The 11,655-nt window shown below is 33.8% G+C and overlaps 1 protein-coding gene and 1 long non-coding RNA gene across 3 annotated transcripts in view; both read left to right on the forward strand.

Annotated features, from left to right (window-relative positions):
- The window catches only part of LOC128993791 (uncharacterized), a 31,540-nt gene extending 23,884 nt beyond the window's left edge, over positions 1-7,656 (forward strand). Inside the window, exons 3-4 of one of the 2 annotated variants that reach the window (XR_008490823.1) lie at positions 953-1,063; positions 7,510-7,656. This is a non-coding gene — a long non-coding RNA (uncharacterized LOC128993791). The remainder of the gene's footprint in view (positions 1-952; positions 1,064-7,509) is intronic. The other variant, XR_008490824.1, reaches the window with a different exon arrangement.
- Positions 1,635-3,952, forward strand: LOC128993790 (zinc finger protein 98-like). The gene has a single exon (XM_054417799.1). It carries the CDS (start codon positions 1,646-1,648, stop codon positions 2,714-2,716), a length of 1,071 nt encoding a protein of 356 aa, XP_054273774.1. The 5' UTR covers positions 1,635-1,645; the 3' UTR covers positions 2,717-3,952.
- Positions 7,657-11,655: the final 3,999 nt, after the last annotated feature.

Here is an 11,655-nt window from a genome sequence, read left to right on the forward strand (position 1 = left end):
TAGTTATATTACTAATAACTCTGAGGCCCGACAAACCTAGGCTGCACGATTTAGCGTGCGTAGTTGGAAGCACGAGGCCAGCAGGCTAGTAGCTAGTTTTATTAGCCTATTAACAGAAGCTCAGCTAAGTAACATAAAGTTGGTAGTAGCAGTAGCAGTAGTAGGGTTGTTATTGGTTATTCATTTGATTATTTTAATTTAACCTGAACAGCTTGCTTAGTAGTCCAACACGTTATCTTGGTAGCTTGGATAGCGGAGTACCGGCTATCAGATAATATATTTATCTAGTGTTTGGAACGTAGTTAATATTTATTTATCTGCTACTAAGTAGCTCAATATTTTAATAGTGCAATTGCCATTTAGTTTTGCTTGTTTGGCTTGGTATTTATTGAGACCAGCTACTAGTGGTGTAGCCACCCTACCTATAGTGTACTTGTATATTATTATGTGGTACGATTATTGAGTGAACTGTTTGATTCTTAGCTTGGGCATTAGAGTTGTGTATTGGATTGTAGTGGCCTAGTAGACCCCGCCTGGTGATAACGCGCGTTGTGGTTTTTATTGGCAAGTCGTCGTGTAACTCACCGTGTTTTAGGCACTCTGGGCTTAACTATTGGATAGTTAGGACGAAGCCCGAGTTGCGTAGTCAGCAACGACCCTCTAGGAGTGTGGAGAATCGGCGTAGGCCTGGTAGTGATTATTGCACGTTTGTTTTGGTGACTTGTTTTTGACTTGTTCACAGTGCCCGTGTATGAGCCAGTCCTATACCGGTTAGACCCGGCTTTTGGCCTAGTGGTTTCCCTGACCTTATCGCAGACCCTGGAACTTTACCCAGCCATTGTAGGCTGAGCTATCCTTGGCAAACGGTTGCGACTGCACTTACTTTTAATATTTATTTTTCCCAGTGCAGAAAGCAGCGTCGCATATCTAATCAAATATGGGTGTTTTTCAGAAATTACAATACACCTTCCCAGATATAATGAAAAGGATCTTCTATTCGGCGAAGTGAAGCTTATTGAGATCATCTCAGGATACAATAGTACTTTAAGAAACAGCTAAAAAGGTTATTAAGTTTCTATTACACTTAAATACAAATGGAAGTAAGCAATTACCTCTGTAATATTACATGTTAAATCATAATCAGTTATGTTTTCAAGTGTAATAATATTGAAAAATAACACATTGACAGATTATTTTACTTTACAGTAAATACAAATGGAAGTCAGCAATTCACTCTGTAAAATTAAATGTTAAATCATAATTAGTTAGTTAGTCTTTAAGTGTAATAATATTGAAAAATAACACATTGACAGATTATTTTAATTTGCAGTTAATAAAATATGAAGTTGTATTTAAGACAAGCAAAAACAATCTCTAAAGTATGTCATAAAAAATCTCATACCAATCACAAATTTTGAGGAAGGGAATTTCCTAAAGAAGAATTTTCCTAAGTTTAATTATATACACTTAACATATCCTGAAAGAAGAAAATTGTATTGGTCTATAATACCTATTATTTAATTCTTATCCTGATTATAGTTAGTTACCTGCTTGTTTGATAAGTTTCACAAAGTCAAAAAGTGCAAAGTAAAAAATGTCTAAGATCACTAAAAGTCTTCCCCATACGTGTCCAATATGTAGAAACATGTTTTCAGCTATATGGAAAATGAAAAATCATATATATGGACACACGGGTGAACATCCCTTTAAATGTTTGACATGTGAGAAAACATTTGTTCAACTACGTCAAGTAAAGGATCATTTATTGTCACATTCTGAGAAGCGTCCTTATAAGTGCACTACATGTGGAAAATCCTTCAAAACCAATATCAGTATGAAGAGTCATGCAATGGTTCACACTGGAGGGTGGCGTTATAAGTGCACTGAATGCGAAAGATCCTTTACACGCCCAAGCCATTTGAGGAAACACCAATTTCAAGTTCATTTAGGAGAACGACCTCATAAGTGCACCATATGTGGAAAATCCTTCACAACCAATGCTATATTGAAGCAACACACACTCCTTCACACTGGAGAGCAACCTCATAAGTGCACCATATGTGGAAAATCCTTTACAAATAGTAGCAATATGATGAGACATACATTGGCTCACACTGGAGACCGACCTTATAATTGCACTACATGTGGAAAATCCTTCACAACCAAAAGCAGTATGAAAATTCATGCATTGGTTCACACCGGAGGGCAACGTCATAAATGCACTGTATGCGAAAAACCCTTTCCATTACAAAGCCATTTGAAAAAGCATTTGGAATTTACTCATTTAGGAGAACGACCTCATAAGTGCACCATATGTGGAAAATCCTTCACAACCTACACTGTATTGAAGAATCATACACTCCTTCACACTGGAGAGGGACCTCATAAGTGCACCATATGTGGAAAATCATTTACAAATAATAGTAGTTTGATGAGACATACATTGGTTCACACTGGAGAGCGACCTCATAAGTGCAGTATATGTGGAAAATCCTTCACAGTCAAAGGCAGTTTGAAAATTCATACACTCCTTCACACTGGAGAGGGACCTCATAAGTGCACCATATGTGGAAAATCCTTCACAGTCAAAAGCAGTTTGAAAATTCATACATTGGTTCATACTGGAGAGCGACCTCATAATTGCACTATATGTGGAAAATCCTTCACAACCAAAAACAAGATGACGAGACATACCTTAATTCACACTAGAGAGTGACCATGTAAGTGCAATACATGTGGAAAATTCTTCACAAGAAGTGGTAATATGAAGAGACACATATGCGTTCACACCGAGGAATGACCTTGCAAGTGCACTATATGTGGAACTACATATGGAAAATCCTTCAAAATCAATTGTGCAATCAAGCAATATAAATTTTGTGGCCTCATAATTAATTGCACTATATGTGGAAAACCTTTCACAAAAATACCATATGGAGAAACATACATTGATTCACACCATAGAGTGAACTCATAATTGCAATATTTGTGGAAAATCCTTAACATCAAAAACCATATGGAACAACATACATTGATTCACACCGTAGAGTGTACTCGTAATTGCAATATTTGTGGAAAATCCTTCACAACAAAATCTATATGGAACAACATACATTGATTCACACCGTAGAGTGAACTCATAATTGCAATATTTGTGGAAAACCCTTAACAACAAAAACCAACACTAATTCACACAGTAGAGTGACCTCACAGTTTAAACATTTTTTTACAATTAGGCTATGATGGTGCACAAAAACATAGCAGTTATCTTACTCATGTAAAGTCAAACATTTCAAAGATACAAATCTCCATTGTTCATTCAGTGTTTTTTTTTAATACTAAGTTGTATCTAGGACTGATTATTTATTTCGATAATTATTCTATAATTTGTTATATATACATTACAACTGACTACTTTAATGTAGTGTTAGAGTACATTACTGCGTTATTATCCTAAGTTTCTGCCTTGGTCCAGAAAAGCCAGTAATGTTAAGTTTTTGTACATTTTTCCATTTTATGCTAATTAGTATAAATATATTATTTTTGGGTGTTAAGAATTGTTCATACAGTAGACTCCCTCTTATCCAGACACCTTTTAACTGGACATCGGTTTGACCGAACTAAAATCTGTGGCAATGAGGTCTCTTTAATCGGACTATTTTAATCAGCTTATAGGTTTAACCACCAGACTAGATTGGCAGGAAGTGGGCGGTATTGAAACGACTGTTCTTGTGGGAAAGATTTGAGACCAGGTATCACGTGCCTAAATACAATGCTCTCCTAAATTAAAGTCAAATATGTATACAGCATGCATTTAATTGGTCTGTTTTAACAAGTTTTTGGGAACGTTGGTTTAACCGGAAAAACCGTTATCCGGACTCGCTTTGGTCCTGAGGAGTTTGGATATGAAGGAGTCTACTGTACACTTAAACCAAGACATTGATCACATTTGTCACATAAACCATTTAGTATATTAGTTTAAGTTTTTTTATTTGTTAATAAAATATATTTGGTGAAAATTAAAAAGTTAACTGCTTTGGTGTTTGATTTCATTCAGGTACTAACTGTAAATGATAATCCCTTGTCTCAACTCCACATCATTTACTTATTTTTTCTTCCATAGAAAATGTATGCTTAACTTAACAAACACAGGAAATAATAAGGACTTATTATTTAGAGACAGACTTGACACAACCATTTAGGATGGTCGTTTTTGAGTAATTTTTTCTGTACGCTTATAAGTATGTATCTTTTATAGTTCCCTGGTCTCAAATGACACCATTTGCAGCCCTTGATATTTATGCTTCGCTGTGTGTGTTTTTTTTTTTTTTTTAGGAAAATTGGATAACGGGAAATTCATCAGTTCAAAAATATGTATACCAGATGCTTTTGTTATATGTTATCTTTATACAGCCTATCTACAAGGATAGCCTGTAAACTTGCACAAAATCTATTTCCTAAATATTTAAATCAGCCTTAATCAACAGTTTTCTGGATATGATCTAAAACTCGGTAAGTCAAGGCATCTGTGTGTAGTGTGTACCATTACAATCCTGTTGTACATGCCAGAGATACGAACTATGCCACACCATGGAGGACATTTTACTTTCTTATTGATCTAACTAGGTTACCATTTTATTATTTCTAACTTAACCCAGGCTGTGGTACAATGGGGTGAATTTAGAAGAAGTTTTACTGTAGCCTATTACCTTAAACACATCTTCCTACAGTTCTGCAGAAAACCGGCGATACATTATCAGATAACATTTTCATTCGATAGCTTAAGGTGGGGTGGTGGTAAGTGCATAAAAGGGGTAAGAGCATACTCTGACTGTAACTTATTATCTGACTGAGTAATGTCAGTGTCTAAAAACAAGAAAATGCAGTAAGAAAACGATCCAAGAAATAGGTTTGTTGTATACATTACTAGCCGAAAGCACATTAATTACATAAATTAATCTGAAATTGAAGTTCTAATAGGAGTGAATTAATTAAATGGAGTTGTGTCATTGTCTTCACCTGTTGCTGAATCAGGTGTCCTATAGTCCAATCTTGTGGAAGAATTTAATTTAATAATTATTAATTTAAATTTAATTATTTAATTAAAAATGGTGGTCTATTGTTTGTGATTAAACTCAAACTAGATAACCCGTTGCTCGAAATCGAGCAAAATTGCAACTTGTAATAAAAGCATAAAGAACAAAAACATAAACAACAAGAACTCAATCAAGCACTCTAATTTCTATGACTGATTATAGAAATATGAAAAATATTATGTTGTAAAAAATTATAAAAGTGATCTACAATATTTAAGTATACCTAGATCCGCTCTCATACTGCTTTGGTTATCTCTTATGTACTGTATGCAGGTGCACTCTATGAGCACTTATATGTCAACCACATACTGTAAAGTGAGCTTTTCAGACCTGATGTAGCAAGCTAAATACTTCTCTTGACGCCAACCAGTATGACACGTACTCTAGCATTGCTATATTATTTCAACGATATGTTCGGTTTTGGGCGTGTTTAAATTAAGGGCCCCAAACAAAGTCTCCGGTTGGTACCATAAGAGGGAAGCAAGTGGATCTGACGGATATAGAAGGGATACGCATTTAACATCGCTGTCTCGGCCAGTCTTTTCTTTCTTAAAGTGTAAGCCACCTCAATGTAAACATAAACATTCATTTGTCCGAGCTTTGATGTATCATCACGGCGGTACTGCCACTCTCTGTCCGTCAAATGTTCCATTGGGAGGTTGATGCAAGCGGTCACATTCGTGTTCCTTCCAGCCACTCACAGCTCTTCGTCTTAGTGGTGGCGTTTAATTTTAAGTTTAAATAAAAAACAAAAGTTAACCAAATAACAGAAAACACTACAAAGGAGTTTTAATACACATTGTAAATTACATGATAATATGGTAATTTGATTTGACACCTCAAACATTAAAATCCGTCAAGCTGTTATCGAGTTACGACTGTGAAAAGGAAACCGCCTGCGTATTAATATATAGATAACTTTGTTTTCATTACAACCAAACATATGGATATGGTTTGAAATAGTGCTTAAGCTTAACCACAGACTGTGGACTTATTACTTTACTGTGGAGCACAAAAGGATGAGAGTAAGACCAATGGACGGTAACTCATGTACAGGGGATAAGGAAAGCTTAGAATCACCGAACCAATATTTACAAAAGTATTGTGTACTGGCAACGCCTGTCATAAAAATGTTAAGATAAATTGTATTTATTGTATATTAAACATTTATGACAGTTAATAAATGTCATAAACTGTTAAATGAGTTTTTTTTTATTTCAATAGACATGATTTAGCCCCTGAGCTGAATTGATGACTATAATATAATTGTACAATTACCTCGTCACAGCTCCGTAATTTCCGGTATGTATACGGAAACTACGGAGCTGTGACAAGGTAATTGTACTATTATATTTCATCCTTTGGTAAAACAGTGTTTTTATCAAATCCAAAAAGAAAACATTAGGTATATTTTTTCTGCAACGTAGCCTTGTATTTTTTAAATTTTTACAACAAGTATTTATAGTATATTCCACCGGCGCCTGTCTCGTGTGTTTGTCACTTGGCCAAGTTTTTAATTTCCTGTTGTTTAAATTTTTTTGTGTATTTCGTGTTTTTAGACATATTTATTTTGACAAGTTCATCGAATGGATGCTGTTTTATATAACGTTCTACCAACAACCTGAAGATGTACTTGCACTAACTACACACAGATCGTTTGACAAAAAAAAGGTAACATAAACCATTTTTTTATTGCAATTTACGATCCAGAGGCTTACACACCATGAAAAAAATGAATAAATGTCATAAAACCGTCAAATGATTTCATCATTCGGTAATAGCAGTGGTTTTATCAAATAGAAAAAGAAACCACTACATATATCTTTTCACAACATAGCCTTATATTTTTATAACAAGTATTTAACTAATTTTAAAGTGACTTTGATTGAGTTCTAGCTGTTTTATGTGTTAATTCTTTATTCTTTTATTACAAGTTGCAGTTTTGCTTGATATCAAGAAATGGGTTAATTGTTGATACCTGATAATTGTAAAACTCCCATGGAAGTTACTTATTTGCTGTGGTCATCATTTTTTGTTAGACAACAGATAAGTAAGGCCTCTTTGAGAAGGAATTCTTTTAATTTAGCGTAGTTTAAAACTTTCATCTTCAATACTTCTCATTTCTATTATTAGAACCTTATTGGATACTTTAAATACACATGAATCAAGGTAAATTTTTGGAAATTTATACATGTAAAGTTTGGAAAGTTTTTGTAATACAACAGATTTTAAACCTATTTTGATTACATCAACTTCAATGGCATTTCTGAATCAGATATTTGATTCTTATGATGTTCTGGATCTAGTATATTTTTCTGTAATGCTTTTAATCCATCTTAACCTAAATTAACAAATATTAACCTAAATATTTACAATAAATGTACATATCTAATCAAATATGGGTGTTTTTCAGAAATTGCAATACACCTTCCCAGATATAATGAAAAGGATCTTCTATTCGGCGAAGTGAAACTTATTGAGATCATCTCAGGATACAATAGTAGCCTACTTTAAGCAACAGCTTAAAGAAACATAATAATCATACAGGTTATTATGTTTCTATTACACTTAAAAAAACTAATGGAAGTCAGCAATTCACTCTGTAAAATTACATGTTAAATCATGATTAACATTTATGTCTTTAAGTGTGATAATATTGAACAATAACACATTGACAGATTATTTTACTTAACTCTTATAAAGTATGTAATAAAATATCTCATATCAATCACAAATTTTGAGGAAGAAAATGTTTTAAGTTTAATTATATAGGTACACCTAAACATATCCTGAAAAAAGGAAATAGTATCTGGTCTATAATACCCATTATTTAGAACTTATCCTGATTATAGTTAGTTACTTGCTTGTTTGATAAGTTTCACAAAGTCAATAAGTGCAAAGTAAAAAATGTCTAAGATCACTAAAAATCTTCCCCATACGTGTCCAATATGTAGAAACATGTTTTCAGCTAAATGGAAAATGAAAATTCATATATATGGACACACGGGTGAACATCCCTTTAAATGTTTGACATGTGAGAAAACATTTATTGAACTACCTCAAGTAAAGTATCATTTATTGTCACATTCTGAAAAGCGTCCTTATAAGTGCATTACATGTGGAAAATCCTTCAAAACCAATAACCATCTGAAGATTCATGCATTGGTTCACACTGGAGAGCGACCTCATAAGTGCACTGTATGCGAAAAATCCTTTACAACCAATGCTATATTGAAGGAACACGCACTCCTTCACACTGGAGAGAGACGTCATAATTGCACCATATGTGGAAAATCCTTTACAAAAAATAGCTCTATGATGAGACATACATTGACTCACACTGGAGAGCGACCTCATAATTGCACTATATGTGGAAAATCCTTCACAACCAAAAGCAATATGAAGACACATACAATGATTCACACCGAAGAGCGACCTCATAATTGCACTATATGTGGAAAATCCTTCACAAGAAAAGGTGATATGAAAATTCATACCTTGCTTCACACTGGAGAGCGACCTCATAAGTGCACTATATGTGGAAAATCCTTCACAACCAAAGGCGATATGAATAAACATACACTAATTCATACCAAAGAGCGACCTCATAATTGCACTATATGTGGAAAATCCTTCACAACAAACAGCAGTATGATGAGACATACCTTGCTTCACACTGGAGAGCGACTTCATAATTGCACTATATGTGGAAAATCCTTCCACACAAAAAGCAATATGAAGGAACATATATTGATTCACACCAGAAAGCAACCTCATAATTGCACTATATGTGGAAAATCCTTCACAAGAAAAAGCGATATGAAAATTCATTTAATGCGTCACATTGGAGAGCGACCTCATAATTGCACTATATGTGGAAAACCCTTCACAACCAAAGGCGATATGAAGAAACATACAATGATTCATACCGGAGAGTGACCTTTATAATTGCACTATATCTGGAAAATCCTTCACAGCCCATAACTATATAAAGATTCGTACATTTTTGGTTCACAGCGGAGAGTGACCTCATAATTGCACTATTTGTAGAAAATCCTTCCCAAAAAAAGCAGTATGAAGAAACAATCTTTGATTCATACTGGAATGACCTCATAATTGCACTATAATTCATAAATCCTTCCTAACAAAAAGCAATATGAAGAAACATACTTGTATTCACACCAGAGAGTGACCTCATGATTGCACTAATTCTGGAAAATTCTTCACAACCCATAACTATATAAAGATTCATACATTTTTGGTTCACAGCGGAGAGTGACCTCATAAGTGCACTATATGTGGAAGATCCTTCATAACCAAAACTATAATGAAGGCACTTGTTTATGCATTTGTTTATACCAGAGATCATAAATTAGACATATAATTGAAAGGGAAAAGAAGTATATATTGGTTCATACAGGAGAGTGACCTTGTAAGTGTACTCACAGAGTAGTAAGGAACAGAGTATACACTCCACGGTACACTAAGTGGTGTCTAGCACTAGTACTGGTGTCTAGGGAAAATTCCACCACTCTGGCTCTCATGTACCACAACCCTCACGATGAAGAAAGACCCTGTGTGATAGGTATTTCTACATAGTGCTCATCATTCAGAATCAATCCTTAACAACACATATTAATGATTATGATATATCCATCGGTTCACACTGTAGAGCAATCTATAAAAAAGTATATATTTACTATGCAGTGTTTATTTATTTGGAGTGTTCTTTCATGATCCGTAGTACAAAGGTTCTTTTCATGGCTCCATACTCGTAAAAGTCTTACAGTGATGGTTTTAAAAAAATGACATTGCTATGAATTTCAATGTTTTAGAATGTAGATCCTACTGTGAGGATTTTTTTTTAATTTGCAAGATAAAAAAAATCTTGCATTCTTGATTGTTTTTAATAGTTTTAAAATCGTAACCAAACTTGCATAAATTTATATAGTTGGTGAAATAACTAAAATTAGCACTAAAAATAAACATTTTTTTTTCAATTAGAATTAGGCTATGATGGTGCACAAAAACATAGCAGTAATAATCATGTAAAGTCAAACATTGCAAAGATACAAATCTCCATTGTTCATTCCATGTTTTTATAAAATACTTAGTTGTATCTAGAACTGATTATTTATTTTAATAATTATAATTTTTTATATACATTACAACTGACTTCTTTATTGTAACGTACATTCCAGTGTTATTATTTTAATATTCTGCCTTGGTCCAGAAAAGCCAGTAATGTTAAGTTTTTGTACATTTTTCAATTTTATGCTAATTAGAATAAATATATTATTTTTGGGTGTTAAGAATTGTTCATACAGTAGACTCCCTCTTATATGGGCACCTTTTAACTGGACATCGGTTTAACCGAACTAAAATCTGTGGCAATGACGTCTCTTTAATCGGACTATTTTAATCAGCTTATAGGTTTAACCAGACTAGATTGGCAGGAAGTGGGCGGTACTGAAATGACTGTTCTCGTGGGAAAGATTTGAGACCTGTGATCACATGTCTAAATACAATGCTCTCCTAAATTTAAGTCAAATATGTATACAGCATGCATTTAAATGGCCTGTTTTAACAAGTTTTTGGGAATGTCGCTTTAACTGAAAAACCTGTCATTCGGACTGGCCTCGGTCCCTAGGAGTTTGGATAAGAAGGAGTCTACTGTACACTTAAACCAAGACATTGATCACATTTGTCACATAAACTATTTAATATATTAAATTAAGTTTTTTTTATTTGTTAATAAAATATATTTGGTGAAATTAAAAAGTTAACTGCTTTGGTGTTTGATTTCATTCAAGTACTAACTGTAAATTGATAATACCTTGTCTCAACTTCACACCATTTACTTATTTTTTTTTCCATAGAAAATGTATGCTTAACTCAACAAACACAGGAAATAATAAGGACTTATTATTTAGAGACAGAGTTGACACAACCATTTAGGATGGTCGTTTTTGAGTAATTTTTTCTGTACGTTTATAAGTATGTTTTTTTATAGCTCCCTGGTCTCAAATGACACCATTTGCAGCCCTTGATATTTATGCTTCACTGTGAGGTTTTTTTTTTTGGAAAATTGGATAACGGGAAATTCGTCAGTTCAAAGAGATTTATACCAGATGCTTTTGTTTTATGTTATCTTTATACAGCCTATCTACAAGGGTAGCCTTTAACTTTGCACAAAATCTATTTCCTAAATATCTAAATCAGTCTTAATCAACAGTTTCTGAATATGATCTTAAACTCTGTAAGTCATGGGCATCTGTGTGTAGTGTAGTGTGTACCATTACAATCCTGTTGTACATGCCAGAGGTACTAACTGTGCCACACCATGGAGGACATTTTACTTTCCTATTGATCTAACTTGGTTACCATTTTATTATTTCTAACATAACCCATGCTGTGGTACAATGGGGTGAATTTAGAAGAAGTTTTACTGTAGCCTATTACCTTTAACAAATCCTCCTACAGTTCTGCAGAAAACCAGCGATACATTATCAGATAACATTTTCATTCGATAGCTTAAGGTGGGGTGGTGGTAAGTGCA

The sequence above is a fragment of the Macrosteles quadrilineatus genome, unplaced genomic scaffold (assembly GCF_028750875.1).
Source record: "Macrosteles quadrilineatus isolate MER2022 unplaced genomic scaffold, UCM_ALF_1.0 Scaffold_5__1_contigs__length_97177068, whole genome shotgun sequence".
Classification (NCBI taxonomy): domain Eukaryota; kingdom Metazoa; phylum Arthropoda; class Insecta; order Hemiptera; family Cicadellidae; genus Macrosteles; species Macrosteles quadrilineatus.

Bases quoted from the DNA above. Each gene is read 5' to 3' on its own strand.
- LOC128993790 (XM_054417799.1), top strand. From the start codon at position 1,646: ATGTTTTCAGCTATATGGAAAATGAAAAATCATATATATGGACACACG.